Source organism: Delphinus delphis, chromosome 15 (genome assembly GCF_949987515.2).
Source record: "Delphinus delphis chromosome 15, mDelDel1.2, whole genome shotgun sequence".
Taxonomy (NCBI): domain Eukaryota; kingdom Metazoa; phylum Chordata; class Mammalia; order Artiodactyla; family Delphinidae; genus Delphinus; species Delphinus delphis.
Window position 1 is genome coordinate 57,812,938 of NC_082697.1, and position 16,004 is coordinate 57,828,941.

Consider the following 16,004-nt stretch of genomic DNA (forward strand, 5'->3'; position numbering starts at 1 on the left):
GGATGGGAGGAAAGAAGAGAGATGGAAAGAGGAAGAGAAAGAGGGAGATGGTGGGGGAAAGAGAGAGAGACAGAAGAGGAACCAGACTGCAGAGAGAGAGTGTCTTATTTTTTAAAAGTACTGATAGCAACTGATGCATCTTAAATCAGGAAAACAAGCCTATACCATACCGTTTCCACTCACACCCTTGGCTCCCCAAACATTTTAGGTCTTCCTTCCCAGTTCCAAAGAGGTTCTCACTTCAATGCAACCAACAGTCTTCCTAAAGACACACGTCTTTCAGTCTCCTCTGCGTAGATCTGAGCTTCTCCAATTTTATGAGCTGGTGTCATAAACTCTAGTCCTTCTTGGTCCTTTCATGGCTCTGGAGTAACTTGAAACAAGATCATCACCATGATTCACATTTATTGAGTATTTACTGTGCGCCAGGCTCAGCCCAAGCCAGCAGGTAGTTCTCACATCCACCCTAAAGGCTTTGATGATCTCCAACCGTATTTTATGCAGAAAGAAAAAGCAGAGGCTGCCCAGAAGTGAGCAACCCCAGTCCCCAGCTGGGAAGTGGTGGAGGCTGGATTTGAAGGCAGACAAGCTTTTAGCCTCAATCTGACCTTGAGGGGTAAAAAAGCCCCTTGATGATTTTGCCATGGGTACCAGGGCTTTGAAGGTATTTCTCCAACTCTTCTGCCAAGATTCAAGTTTACATAGGGTTGGCTGTCCTCCTGGCTGAACTCTCACTCAGATGGTCTCTATCTATTCCTCGGACACATCTTTTACTCTCCCCCTCCTAACAGACCCCTGGGGGGCTGGGGCGTCTTTACCAGCTGAACGATCTCCCTGACTTCTTAATGGGAATGCAAGAGGCCTATGTGGTCGTTTCTTTTTTTTAACTTTTTATTTTATATTGGAGTATAGTTGATTAACGATGTTGTGTTAGTTTCAGTTGCACAGCAAAGTGGCTCAGTTATACATATACATGTATCTATTCTTTTTCAAATTCTTTTCCCATTTAGGTTGTTACATAATATTGAGCAGAGATCTCTGTGCTATACAGTAGGTCCTTGTTGCTTATCTGTTTTAAATACAGCAGTGTGTACATGTCAGTCCTAAAGATGATACCAGAAAACCACCAGAGCTCATCAATGAATTCGGTAAAGTTGCAGGTTACAAAATTAGTACACAAAAATCTATTGCATTTCTATACATTAACAATGAAAGATCAGAAAGAGAAATTAAAGAAACAATCCCATTTACCATCACAGCAAAAAGAATAAAATACCTAGGAATAAACCTACCTAAGGAGGCAAAAACCTATACTCCGAAAACTATAAGACACTGATGAAAAGAAATGGAAGACGACACAAACAACCTATGCGGTCTTGATGCGGGTGCAGATGCCAACTTCCGGGGATGTCAAAGCCTTCCTCCCTCCTTGACTCGCCCCCTGCAAACTGCAGGCTCCTTCATACCGCAGGCTACCCAACACCTCTGCCCTGCCCTCCTCTCTCGGCGAGGGCTGGTTCCTGTTATTAAACCCCATTTCCTCCCTGGGGACATAATATTTTTATTTCTGATCCCACGTGACTCTAGAAATGGAACTGGGCTCAGGGCGCTGTGGGCTTCAGAGGCTGGGAGACAAGGAAGGATAAATCGCTTCCTTTCCCCGTTGCTTACCTCCCCCTCTTCCAGGCCAGCTACCCCCAGGCATGAAAGACTCAACTGTAAGGACTACGGGCAGGTGTGCTGCTTTGGGGCAGAGAGAAGAAGCAGCCTTCAGAGGGGGAGAAGGAGAACTGGGGAAGAGAATTGTGGGGTTTGTAAATAAAGGGCACCGACTTTAGTTTCAACAGGGGTTCAGAAAAGGAAATCAGTGTGTGATGTTTCTGTCACTCTCTCTACAACCCTATCAGGATCTGCACCCTCCGCCGCTCTAAACTCTGCATCGACTTCCCGTGTCACTCAGAGGAAAGCTAAATCTGGACGATTCCCACAAGGCCCTTCATGATCTGGCTTTCATCACTGCTCTGCTCCCATCCTGTACTCCTGCCTTCTCATCTTCTCCAGACGTGCTGGCACCCTCACTGTCCCTGGGACAGGACAGGCACGCTCTCTGCCACAGGACCTCTGCACGTGCCATTCCCTCCATCTGAACCACTCTTTTCTCCAGATATCCTCTTGGCCAACATCCTTGAATCCTTCAGATCTTTGCTCAGATGTCACCTTCTCAGGGATGCCTACCTTGATCATTCCATTTAGAATTGCAACTCCCCCTTCACACTCTGAGAAGTGGCCCCCTCCCCCATTGACACATTCACCTTCTATATACTTTACTTTTGTATTACATTTGTTGTTTGTTTGTTTTGGGCTGCACCACGAGGCTTGTGGTTTCTTAGTTCCCCGACCAGGGATTGAACTCGAGCCCTCAGCAATGAGAGTGCGGAGTCCTAACCACTAGACTGCCAGGGAAGTCCCTATGTTTGTTGTTTATTGTCTGACTCCCTCACCGGAAAATAAGCTCCCTGTGGGCAGGGATCTATGCTTTCATCACGGATGCATCCCAAACGCTTAACACAGTGCCTGGCAAAGGATAGGTGTGCGATATGTGTTTGTTAAATATTAGACTGAGGGATGGTAGATGGATGGATGGATGGGTGGGTGATGAGTGGATAGGTGGGTGGGTGGATAGGTGAATGGTTGATGGGTGGTGAATAGGTGAATGGGTGATGGATAGGTGGGTAGATGGTTAGGTGGATGGGTGATGGCAGTGTGGGTGGGTAGGTGGCTGGGCGATGATTGGATGGGGAATGGCTGGGTGGGGGGACAGGGAAATGGTTGATGGGTAGGTGGGTAGGTGGATGGGTGATAGGTGGGTGGGTGCGTGGTGGCTTGTGTAGTCCCATTACTCTCACTTTACAGGTAAGTACACTGAGGCACAGGGAGGTTAAGTGATTTGCCTCGCTCATAGCCTAGGAGTGGGGGGCTATGAGATATTGGATCTCATGAGTCTGGATCTCTCGCTGCACTTTCTGCTTGGCTGCCTCTTCTGCATAACCTAAAGGGATACCGTAAGTCTACCCAAAACAGGCTGACCACCTTCAAACTGAAACCAGCCCGATGATTCAGAAGTCACCTTTAGATATTATAATGCTTCAGTTGCAATTGTGTAGGAAGCCCACTTCTGGGGACGTGACCTTGGGGATTGACTCTACTGCACAGAGCAGCACATGTGCGTCCTGCCCATAGGCAAGCTCGGGGGAGGCCCAAGAGTCCTGACAGAGCTCCGCAGCCTGACTGGGGAAGCAAAGCAAACACTCAGGCAGTCTTTGGCTGACAGCGGCTGACAACACCTGGAGGACAATCAGATGCCAGAGAAGAGAGATTTTAGATGGCAGTGATGGAAAAAGAACCAGGCGGGAAGCTGGACAGCTCTGGTTCTGAGGCCATGCTCTGCTGCTGCTTACCAACTGTGTAACCTTGGCCACATGCCTGAACCACTCTGACCCTCGGTTTCTTCATCTCTAAAATGGGAGTGGTGATATAAACCTCCCAGGGTTATAGTGAGGGTTAAATGAGATGGTAACTGGTAAACCATCCAAGGCGGTTCTTGGCAGATAACTCCAGGAATATTGGACAGGGGGCAGATATACCAGGGGTTTGAGTCTGCAGTCTCACTGGGGCCCCCATGCCATATCTAGACAGCTACTCCAGTGCTGAGTGCTTGGTGCTCTGTGCCTCTGAGAAATGGGCCAATGTGCCCCCAACCCTCAAGTTGGCACGTTAGTTAAGCACATGGGCTGTGGCCTCCATGCCAGCTGTGACTCCCTGATTCCAAGGGCTATGACAGTGAGCCCTTCCTGGGACCCCTCTGGGCCTCAGTTTCCGCACCTGTAAAATGGAGGTGATACTAGCATCCAGAGTGGCTATTCTGAGAATTCAGTGACATCATCCAGAATAAGGCACTTGCATTCTTGGCAAGAGGAAAGCTCGTTCTGACTTGTCAGCCTCGAGGGTGGCAGTTGGGGCAACCACAGACCCAAGGCGCACAGAAGGATGACTGGGGGCAAGGTCAGAGCCAGCCGACCCCAGGCTTGTGAATGGAGGCACAGCGGTGCTTCTGGGGTGAGCTTTCTCAGAGGCTGTAGGACGCCCCTGCTATGGTTTTATATATTATTGTTTTCCTCGGCTTTCCTTTGCTGGTTTGTCGCTCTATGTCTTCACGATGTGGTACTTTTGCCCGTGAAGACTCTGTTCTAGGAACCACAGAACAAAGACTCCTTCTAGGATGTTGCCTGATTTATTGGAAAGGGAGGGACACACCCCAGGCTGCTAAGCTCTTCCTCCTACTTCCTTCCCCATTTGCTTCTTAGGATGAGAGTCCTCAGAGCCAGGAATCAGAGGGGAGGGGGGCAGCGCCCTCCCTTTCTCTGACACCTTCCTTTCCCCAAACCTGTTCCTGCTCTGATCCCTGATCAGGGAGTCTCCGTGGACTCCTGGAAGGAGATGTGTTGGCAAGGACCACTTGTTTCTTCACCTTGAGTAGCTTCCCATCTAGTCAGACCTACTTCACCTTCACCCGCAGGAGCCGCAGCAGTAGAAGCACCTGCATTGGAAGTTGGCACGTCCCCATGGGTTTTCCCAGGCTGACCAGTGGCCTGTTCTATACTCAGCTTGGCTCCAAGTCTGGCACCTGACTCAACCAGGAACTGTTTCTGTTCTTTGTTGTTACCTTGAGCACCTCACCTGTGTCCTTACTTACCATTTATTGGTCTCTCCACCTACCTGCCCATCCACCTACCTGCCTACCGTCAAACTACCTGGTCTACTTAACCACCTACTAATATCTACTTACCAATTCAACAACTTACATCTACTATCTACTTCTATCTACTTATCAATTTATCAATCTTTCATTTATCTGACTGCCTGTATATTTATGTACCAGCATACTTACCTGCATTCCTACCTACTAATCCACTTGTACCTTTGCCCACGGACAGGCCTACATTCTCAGATACCTTCCTACCTGCCTAATTTGCCTACATACCAGTGTTTTTCTATCTATTCACCCACCTCTCCACCGATCTCTTTTCCTTTCTTTCTCACCTCCTTTCTTCTCTCCTCCTTAAGCATTTACTTAGCATCTGCCAGAAATGAGGGGGGTGGTCACAAACAAACATAAGAAAAGACACTTAAAACTTAGTAAGGTAGGACTCTCCGTCCATGTGGAACTTGTCTGCCTTGATCATTCAAATCCAAACGCCATCCATTCGCTCAACCAATCTTGGAGTCCTGTGTCTTTTAAATAAGAAAATCAAACACAGTAAGACAGACATTAAGGACCTTGTGACCTAATCAGAGGCAGCGGGGGGGATACTCATGAAACAGGAAGTTCACCATGTATTGCCAAATACGCGGCAGCAAGTTTGCTAAAAATGAGTAGGGCAGGAGGTTGTTGTCAGCTGGAAAGGTGATGAAAGCGGGAACTTGGGCATTGAAGGATGGCTAAAATACAGCCTGATGGGAGGAGGCAGGAGGGTGGTCCTGGGGTTGGGGGGAGGGTGGGGGACCCTCTGCTTGAGCAGAAGTACATAGGTAGGGCCCAGCTGCAGCAAGGGGTGGCAAGCTTTCAGGAATCCTACTTGTAAGACCAAGTTCCCCCATCTCCTCTCCCTGGTACTTGGCAGGGGGCCCCAGACTGGTAACTTGAACAACGCTTCTGACTGCAGCTTTGTCATGCTGGATCCTGACTTGAGACAAAGGGATTTGGGTGCCCAGGGCAAGGCTGGCCTCAGCAGCGCTGAGAGGGGCCCTCCGTCAGAAGGGAATTGGCTTTATCCCGGGCTCTGGAGAATGGTCACCACCTCTAGGGGAGTTTTGAAGAGGAGCCTCAGCAGGCACGCAGGATGCTTTAATAGGAAGATACCCTGGGGTTGGCTTAGCCCCTCTGCCCCCACTCAGTCCTGGAGGCCTGTCACTCCAACTCAGCAACCCCTCTCCTCACCTCCACTGCCTCTGCTGGAACTCAGACCGCCATCGGCTCCTGGCAGGGCGCCATGGCGCTCCTCCCTGGTCTCCATATACGAGGCCCTCCTGGTGCTGATTTACGGCCTCTACCATCAGTTAAAACACAGGCTAGCACGCGGTCACCCTGCTCAGAAACGCCAGCAGGACCAGATTCAGGTCTTGTGGAGTGTGGGTCTGGGGCGGGGGCAGGTGAAGGAGGACATGGGGAGACCAGGTAGCAGACTGCTGCTGTGGTCCAGGTGAGAGATGAGAGCATCCAAGCAGGTGTACCCCAGGCCCAGGGGACTCTCATTCCAAGCTCGGCCCTGCCACGAAGCTGATTCAGAGCTGCCTCGGCCACGGCCATCAGAGCTGGCTCCCTCTGAGGACAGGAAGTTGGCCTCACTGAATGGCCAGGTGTGCCTCTCCCCGGGCACATCAGGTCAGAGGAAGATGAAACTTCTTGGGACTTCTCATATTCATCATGTCTGTTTTGTTAGCCTAACTAAGCAAGATTGTTTCAAATTGACTCTCAGCTTTCTTATTTGTCTGCCTACTTACCCCCCTGGGACTTCTGACAGCAGCAACTGCTTCAAAAATAATCACCATACAAATATAAGCATCATTATCCCCATTACACACATGGAGAAACTGAGGCCCACCCCCCTGGGACTTCTGACAGCAGCAACTGCTTCAAAAATAATCACCATACAAATATAAGCATCATTATCCCCATTACACACATGGAGAAACTGAGGCCCACACAAAGGAAGTGAGGGGTCCAAGGTCACCCATCCGCTAATAACCACGGGGGCTGGACCATAGCGCTTCAGACTCCCAATCCAGTGTTCTTTCTGTAAAAATGAAGTCATTGTTTCCCAATCATCATTCATTTTGGTACCACCCTCATGATTTCTTTTCACCACCTACACTATTCTTAGCTGGACAGTTGTTGTTTTTTTTTCCAAACTACTCTCATTTTTTTTTTCAACTTTATTTCCCAAGGAAAGTTTATGTCCACCATAAATGAAAAAGAATGCCACACATAGAAGGTAACTATGAAACAGGAGAGCAGAATAACGTTATTCCATTCTAGCCAGACACTGATGTCTACGGAAGGCTTGAGGCTGGGGGCTGCTCTCTGTGAAATGGGTGGATCACGCATTAGAAGAGGTGTTAAAAGCTCCTTAGCCCCAAACTGAGACTTTCTTCTCAAGGTTTCCAGGAGCCTGGGCAGAGGGTTAAAAGGGCGCTAACTTTCTCCCTGCGTGAGACTGACAGTCTCTCCGCCACATCTAGGTGGTACCCCCAAACCACGCGGCTATAAGTATACCATATTTGGGGGTAAGACCTTTTTATGTGTAATTTATGTTTTAGTCCAATGTTCTTAGAATAAAAATGATGAGTGGACCACTCGTGTTCTCCAAGGAAATTCAGGGCAATTTGGTGTGGGGGTGGGATGGTGGATGGGAGTGGAATCCCGGGAGTTTGCTGGAAGCTAGTTCAGCTTGTCTTGAGGCATTTGTGGGGCTCTGACCACGGCCCCATCCTGCAGAGGATGGCAGATATTGGCAGCTGGCACCAGCGTGGCTCCACTGTGGTTGCCGTTATTTCAGAATGTCAGCGTGTTGAAGACCCTCCAATAGACAACTCATAACCTTCTGAGGTCGGTCACCGATTTGGTCCAAAACAAGGAACTGAAATTAACATTAGGTGCAAGTCCGTGTTTAAGGGAGCATGGGCAAATTAGAGCATGTCTAGATGCGAGAAATCTGACAGCTCAGACCACCTGGTAGGGTGAGAATTTTCTGCTGGTCCCTTACTTGTTTCCTTTGCATGTTTACTTAGGCTTGGCGGGCTCCAGACTTTTGTAGGGAGACTGGTCAGAGATGAGGCTGCCTGCTTCTGAGCTGGGCATCCGAAGGCATCGTTGGGCGGACTGAGGGCAACAGGAGGGGCTGCCAGAGTCCGGGAGCTGCTGCCTCACTCTGTTTCTCACACCATGCGTTGCCTGGCTACGCGCCCAGCCGGGTCCTACCTGCCAGAGCCCCAAGGTAAAAAGGCGGGTGGAAGACGTTGGGGCTGAGAACGCTTCTTGATTTAGGGTGAGGTCTCAGCTCGTCCCGCCGTCCCAAATTGTCAGAGACATTGCTCTGAACTGGAGTGTGAGGGTGGCGAGAGGGGTCTTTGTCCTGCTGGGGCTTTTGGAAGAAGTGAGGTGGTTTGCCATTTCCTTCCACTGAGGGACATTCGGTCTGCCCAGATGCCTGGAATGTAAGAGGGCTTTATCAGCCTGAAGGGTACTAAAGGGCTGACTTTCACGGGGCGTGTTGTTAGCTCTCAGCATTCATGACCCGGCTAGGCCAACCACAAGTTCCTCTCTCTGCCAGGTAAACACTGAGGAGCTCGCCCTTGAAGGGTGGAACCCCTGCCAGATCCACCCCATCCCCGGGAAGCCAGAGTCAGCCCCTTGGTCTAGATGTTGAGCCCCAGCTGGTGAGCAATACAGTCACCTGGACCGATGCTGCCCTCTCCCCAGTTTCCAAACGGTGTTTGGGGGGAAAAGTGGGGGACAGGGGACAGATGTGAGAGACAGCATAGCACAGACATCTGGTACCAGCTCTGAAGGCAGCACAGCAGGTTTGAATCGCAGCTGCACTGTTGCCTGGGTGTGAAGTGACACTGAACAAGTCCCCAACCTACTCTGAGTCTGTTTTCCTGGGCTGTTAAATGCGATTAGGGGGAAACTCTTATTACAAGACAAAGGTGAGGAATCAAAGGGTCTAGCGCAGTGCCTGGTGCATTGTAGGATCTGAAGACACACATAGGAGCCCGTTATTAGTGTGGTTGAGACTGTAGGACTCCTCTTCACAGATGCTGCTAAAATGCGAGGCTTCCTCTGAACCTGCAGATGGATGACAAGTTTGCCAGCTCTGTTGGTTGCAGCCAGAGCTTGTTGGGGGAGTTTTCCAGGGGGAGAGAGAGGTCAGAAGTCACCTTGACCCACCCCTCCCTCAATACCAGATGAGGAAATCCAAGCCTGGGAAGGGAGGTGACCTCCCCAAGGTCTCAGGGTGGATGGAGCAGGGGTCCAGGACCTCTGGAAGAGGAAGGGTGAGAGGAAAGCAGCTAGGAGGTGTGTGGTGATGGGAACTCAGGGCTGCCAGGGCTGAATTTCCAGCCAGGGAAGTTCCTTGAGGAATTTTCTCTTCCTCCCAAGGGCATCCGGCTTCCCAGGAGTGAATGGCTCAGCGAGCAAGCCCCTGTGCCCTGCAGGGGTGGTTTGCCAGCTTCAAGGTGGGGCTGAGGTGGAGGGAAATTGAGGGCCAGACAGAGGTGGATGAGCTCCCTGCAAACCAGGGCTTGTATATCATATGCCTACGGGCAGGCTGCCTCCTCCAAAGCTGGGCACTGGCCATTTTTAGGAGCTGATTAGACTCTCCAGGGAGTGTGGGGGCTGGACTAGGCGCTTCTGAGAAAGCACATGGCAGGCGCAGCAGGAGGAGGCTCGGGTGCCTGTTTACTCCCCAGCTTGGGCTGGCCCAAGCCCCTTGCTGCAGAGAGAAAGTGAAAGAGAAAAAGGGCAGCCACAGTGGGTGGAGCTGGGGTGGCCAGGCGACTGCTCTCCCCAAGCTTGCTCGCTCACCGCAGCCCCAGAGCTGGCGGGAGGGAGAAGCCACTGGCAGCGCGCGGGAGTCCAGGGAACAGCGGTAGGTAACCAAAGTCCCCTTAGCAGCCCCTGAAGTGGGGCTGGGAATAGAGGTTCAGAGACTGGTAGCTACTTGCCTGAGATCACATAGCAAGGCTGGGAGGAGGAGGAAGGTAATGTGCGGAGTGCACACCCTAGAAACTCCTCGTTTCCAGCATCCCTGGAAGGATTCCACGCAGGAACTGGGAGCGGGGAACCCGGAGCTGGGCTGCTTTGCCCAGAGCACCGGGGCCCAGGGGAGGCGGCAGGGAGAGCCGGTGGGAGCGGCAGCGTCTGCAGAGAGATTGGGACACAGAAGGAGCACGCAGAGAAGGGAGGCGGTGTGGCCAAACGATCAGTAGGCAATCTCCCTGCGCGTCCTAGAATCTGAAGAAGCGCCTAGGGCCGCGCGGAGGGAGACACAGACTTTTCTTCTATTGGGAACCTAGGACCGGGGCTGCCCTTCTCTGAGCCTCAGCTTCCCTCTTGAATCACGTTCCCGCACTGACTCAGGAGTCTGGGTACCCGGCCCTCTTGGTGGGGTCCCCAGCGCAGGGAGGGCTATGGGGAGACATTTAAACGCCGGATTGGAGAAATCCTCACTTCTCTTTTACCGTCTTGGCGGGCAGGATCTTTCCTGGACTGTGTTTGACAGTCCGCATCTCTACCGCAAGTTGGGGTCCTGAGCCACATCCTCTAAGGAGAGAAACTAGGGGCCTCCGGAAAGGGATTGGGGTGGGGCTGTCCGGGGTCCCAGCATATCAGAATTGGAGCCACCATGTCTAGCTCTGTCTGGGACCCTTAAAACCGCAGTTCTCGCTTGAGTCCCACAGCATCTCTCTCCACCCTAGGTGACACATGGGAGGGGACATAAGTGCCCCACCTCCAATTGCGGCCAGGAGTTCCTAAATTTGGCAGGAAGTCTTCCATCTATGTGCCACTCCACCCCCCCCCCCGCAAAAAAGAAATACCATTCCCAGCCAATCAGAAAGTTAAGGAAATTAGTGTTTCTTGCTCTAGGGCCTGGTGGAGCTGAAAGTGGAGAAGATGAGACCCCAGCAAATCATCACTTTCCAAATCCCAGCCTGCCTTAGGCAAGGACCTGGCCTCCAAGATCCCAGAATATGGAGTGGAAGGGTCCTCAGAGACGACTGAGCCAGGGGGTCCCAGGCTTCCCACACGTGGGAATCACCCAGAAGGCTGTTTAGAGTGCAGGTTCCCAGCCCCCACCCCCAGATCCCATTGACTGGGCCTGGGGTGGCGCTTCCAATGGCAGGTTAACTGGCTATGGGATGTGTGTGTGTGTGTGTGTGTGTGTGTGTTTCCTATCTCAGAGGTCCAGAGGTCATACATACATTGAAAGGCACTGAGGTCCAACCCCAGTACCTACTCCATGTTACAAAACCTCTGGGGACTTCCTGGGAGGTTCTGTCGAAGTCCACATAGCCAAGTTATTAGCGGAACCAGGATTTGAAACCAGGTCCACTGAGAGCCCATCCAGTACCTGGGCGGAGGTGTGAGCCTCCACAAATACAGGGCGGGTCCTGGATAGTCGGAGGGAGACTTGTTGATACAGCAAAGTCTGTCTGATGGCTGGGACCTGGCATCTAGTACCTTGTGGAGAGTAGAATCAGAAAATTAACACAGCGACCCTGCTCCAAGGTCTGGGGTCAGTCTTGGGCAATCAGGGAAGTGGCCTGAGGGAGAGGGTAAAGCTTAGGTACTTGGCTTTCAGACTTGGCATCCGTCACCCTGAGTAACTGACTTCCCCTCCCGAGGGGCATCTATAAGATAAGACACGAGTGCTTTCTTGATGATTTCCTGACCTGCACAGAAGCACTTTGCAAAAACCACCAAAGAATACACGTGTGCCTGGTGTAACCCTTACAGATTCTAGAGGGATCGTTTAGAACGATCTGAGAGGTCGTCATTGGGCACACGTCCCTTGTGTTTCCAAAGACTTTGGCGCATACGTAATCCGTGGTCCAAGGACAATTCTCAGAGAAGCCTTGATTGACACTGGGTCTCATAGGGAGGACATTGGTGCTTTTCTGATTCTCTTTTAATCCTCCTTTTTTTGTGAGTAGGCATGATGACAGCACTCTAATACTAATGTTTCTTTTTAACAAAGTGGGAGGGCAGCTGACATTAATTTGATAACAGTGTTTTGCTTTCAATGGCAAATGAGACTGCAGTTTTTGTTTTGGGGGTTTTTTTCATGCAAGGTAGTGAAAGAAAGTTTTCATCTTTTTTAAACACAAAATTTAGCAAGGTAATCATGTTGAAGTGTACAATTCAACGGCATTAAGTACATTCATGATGTTGTGCAGCCGTCACCACCATCCATCTCCCAAACTTTTTCATGGTCCAAGCTGAAACTCTGTCCCCATTAACCACTAACTCCCCATTCTCCCCTTGCCCCCGGGCCCTGGCAACCACCCTTCCACTTTCTGTTTCTATGAGTTTGACCACTCTAGGTGACTCACATAAGTGGAATTATACATCTGTTCTTTTGTGTCTGGCTTTTTTCACTTGGCATAACATCTTCAAGGTTCAACCATGTTGCAGCATGTGTCAAAACTTCATTCCTTTTTATGGCTGAATAATATTCCATTGTGATCCATTCATCTGTCAGCGGACACTTGGGTTGTTTCCATCTTTTGTCTTTCGTGAATAGTGCTGCTACAAACATTTGTGGACAAGTATGTATTTGCATCCCTGCTTTTAATTCTAGAAAATTTTCTTTTAAAATAAATATGTTTGGGTTTTTTTCAAGTTAATTTAAGGGAAATGCTTGGGTAAATTATACAACAGGTGGTATGCAGATAGGACCAAAAAAACTGTAAAGGAGGCAGGCGAATGTCTGAAGTTTGGAAGACTCTGGATTAGTGGAAAGACCTAGTAGCTCTTGTAACAATCTAGGCTCGGGGGATGGGGCTACTAGGTCAAGGGGATGGCTGCTGAGGGACTTTTGGAAGCAAAAATACAGGAACTGGGGACCAACCTAACCTAAGCGCAGAGTCTTGGGGTTTCCAGCTGGGGAGAAGTAGAAAGGTGGTAGAAATGCAGGGTCTGGAAGGTTCCCTTGGAGGAAGGAAAAGCCATAGAGCCATGCAAACTGAGAGGCAATGTCTTCTCGGCAAGTGGAAACTCAGGCCGCCTTGGAAATAAAACCTATCTAAGTTCTCAGTCACCACAAGGCAAGTGTGTGTATGTGAGTGTGTTGGACGAGGGGGTGCCCAGGGGCGATGCTCATGTAAAAATACAGATTTCTGGACCCCACCCCAGACTTACGGTCAGAACCTCAGGGGGTGAGGTCCAGCTGCCGTGTGTTTAGCACCCACTTCAGGCAATTTTGATTCACAGCCAAGCTTGCTAACTGTCATCAGATGCTGGCCGGCAGGGCTAGGACGTGATTTATTTACCTCGGAGCCTCCAGCATGGAGCGAAGGACCTGCCGCAGGCTTAGGTGCCGTGTTAGGCCAAGCTGGGGGTTAGGACTGGATTCGGGAGCCTGGCTTTGCTAACTGCAGCCACAAGCCCCTCATTCCGCACTCCAGCACCCAGCTCAGGTTTTCTTCCAGGAAAAACTTGTTGGACTCCTTTTCGGCTCAGACCGCAGCTGGGAAGGTTGGGGCTTGCAGAGGGAAGGCCACGCGGAGGTCAGGGAGGCTTGCGTTCTGGTCAAGCGCTGGGGCCCCCTCCTCCCCTGGCTGCAGCTCTTCCAGCTGTCTCCGCCCTCCTCCCCTCCCCCTCCCCCCAGGCCCGTCAGGCCCCTCAGCCCCAGTAACTGTGCCATTTACAGGCACTGCGCTCAGCAGCCAAGCTTGTCTTGTTTGAGTTCCAAGATTTTCCAAGTTGTGATGAGGTGGATGTCCTCCAGGGAGTCCAGAGAAGATAGGTGCCTTGCCCAAGGGCTCAGAGGTGGTCTCTGTGGGGTCTTTTGTGGGCTTCCGTATGATTTCCAGGCCCTACCTGAGGAAAAACAGAGCCAAGTTGTCTCAGGTGGGGTTCCCTGGGAAGCAGACTTAGAGGTGGAGATTTGCACATGGGACGTTTATTGGGGAGAGGTCTCCAGGTTGGGGAGAGGGCCCCTGGGGGAAAGGGAAGAAGCAGCATTGGGCAGAGTGAGGAGTTGGGCTGCAATACAGTCAAAAGAGAGGTCTCAGCCGATCCCGTGGGGAGGGCTGAAGCTGGGACGGCCAGGGTTATCCCAAATTGAGACTCCCAGACCAGACCTTTGCATGCCTACAGGCAGCAATCACTGCATGTGGGTACAGTGATTGGAAAAGGGTGTGACTTTGGGCTATTCCCAGAGAGGTTGAGTTGTTTTTGTTTGTTTGTTTGTTTGTTTTTTCGGCCACACAGCATGGCATGCAGAATCTTAGTGACCCCACCAGGGATCGAACCCACGCCCCCTGCAGTGCAAGCATGGAGTCTTAACCACTGGACCACCAGGGAAATCCCCCCAGAGAGGTTGAGCTGTGACCTGTGAGCCTGTTGCCCTCTAGCAGTTGGTCCTTAAGGGACTGTAGCACACCACAGAATCTACCACACTTTTTTTTTGAAATTGTCAAATCAGAGAGCATCTGGTGGCCAAGGCTTAAACTGTCATCTGGAGTTGTCTTTTTTACTGTCTTCTGTGCAGGCCCTTTTGGGGAGGGGTGGGTTCTGCTTCCCCACCCCCACCTCAACCCCATCCCCTTTAATTGAATAGCTCCATTATCACCTGTTCTGGGATTTGGGCTCCTTGTACAATTTCATTTGAAAGCCGCTGTTCTAGCATGACATTCTTATTTAACAGATGAGGCCGCTGGGGACCAGAGAGGGAAAGGGGCTTGCCCAGGGTCACATAGCCTGTCAGGTGCAGAGCAGGGCACAGATCTCAGGTCTCACGACTCCCTGTGTGGATCCTGTCTCACCAGTCTGTTGTAAACTCAGCGATCCGTAGCTGCATCAGTCCATTTCCTCTGCCCTCACTCCAACTGCTGAGAAGCTCTGTGGAGAGGAGTGGAGCCCATCCTGCTTCCATTTCCAGCTTTCCTGCTCTGAGACCCCTTTATCCGGGAACAGGCTAGTCTCAGCCCAGAGAGGCTGGAGAGCTATGATGGAAATGCCAAGATCCTTGAGGGGGCTGGAACTGAGGAGGGCGAGGTGAAGCAGCAGGCTAGGTCCAATGGGGAATAACTCTTTGTGCCCTGTGGTTCCCAGACAGCTTATTTCCTAATCCCTTTTCAGTCTGAGCTGGTGCCAGAGCTGGGGAAACATACCCAGCACCCCAGATACCACAACTCCCATGCTTCCTGCTCCTTGCTTTGTGGAACTGGCCAGTTTGGGCACTCAGGGCCAGTCCCCTCCAAGCCTTTCTTTTGGAAGACACCCTCATGTGCGTCCCAATCCCACCATGGGGCAGGACAGAATTCAGCCCTGCCTTTCCCTTCCCCAATCACCCATCCATCCCATTTCCAGCAGATCAGAGATAGACATGACCTTAGAAGGCCTGCAGGCCAACAGTTGCAAACCCAAATACCTAAGGGGCCGTAACTGTGCCCAATGGGACCCAGCAGAATGCAATAGTGAGCAGTGGGGTCTTTGGCAACAATTAATTGTATATTCTATATGGAGACACTGCGATGGTAATTAAGACACACATATACACACACAAATTGTCTTGGGAAACAAAATACCTAGGCCTGTAGGCCTGAGTCACTCTTCATTTTGAATCCGCACTCCAAGCGAATCCCCCTTCGGTGCAGAGGAGGAGCCTACGGTCAGAGTCAGGCACCAAAGCCACCCAATTACAGTATTTCAAGACCTCTCCTTGTTGTGTCTGCTGGCTCCTACTACATTGGAAGATGTAATAGGAGACACACACACACACACACACACACACACACACACACACACACACACACACCTTCCAATCTCCCCGCCTGGAGGAGAAGTGACTAGAACCTCCAGCTGCCTTCCAGCCCCATTGCCCCTCAGCATTGCCAAATACCTTAGTCTCCACTCTGTCTCTTGTGACCTCCACAAGCCTCTCCAGGAAGTGAAAGTCTTGAGCGAGACCAGCAGTTTCCGGAAGTCCTCTCTGCCTCATTTTCCTGGGTTGCCCCTACTGGACCAGCAACGGGGGCCAGAGTGCTAGGGCTTCCTCCTCTACAGATGGTGCCCACCTTTCCCTGTTCATCTCCAAGTCCTGCACGTTCTCATCTCCTCCCCCAGGACTGGGGGCTCCTGGGCCCAAATCCCCCCATCCCTGGACAGCCTACAGGGTGGCAAGAGTGCAGCTTTCTTCCTTTTTGAGCATCTACAT

At 51.2% G+C, this 16,004-nt stretch overlaps 1 protein-coding gene across 1 annotated transcript in view; it reads left to right on the forward strand.

Annotated features, from left to right (window-relative positions):
• Positions 1–7,937: 7,937 nt before the first annotated feature.
• CIITA (class II major histocompatibility complex transactivator) overlaps positions 7,938–16,004 on the forward strand; it is a 39,378-nt gene continuing 31,311 nt past the window's right edge. Inside the window, exon 1 of the mRNA XM_060031743.1 lies at positions 7,938–8,054. Within this exon, the coding sequence (XP_059887726.1) occupies positions 8,003–8,054 (52 nt within the window). The 5' untranslated portion in view covers positions 7,938–8,002. The remainder of the gene's footprint in view (positions 8,055–16,004) is intronic.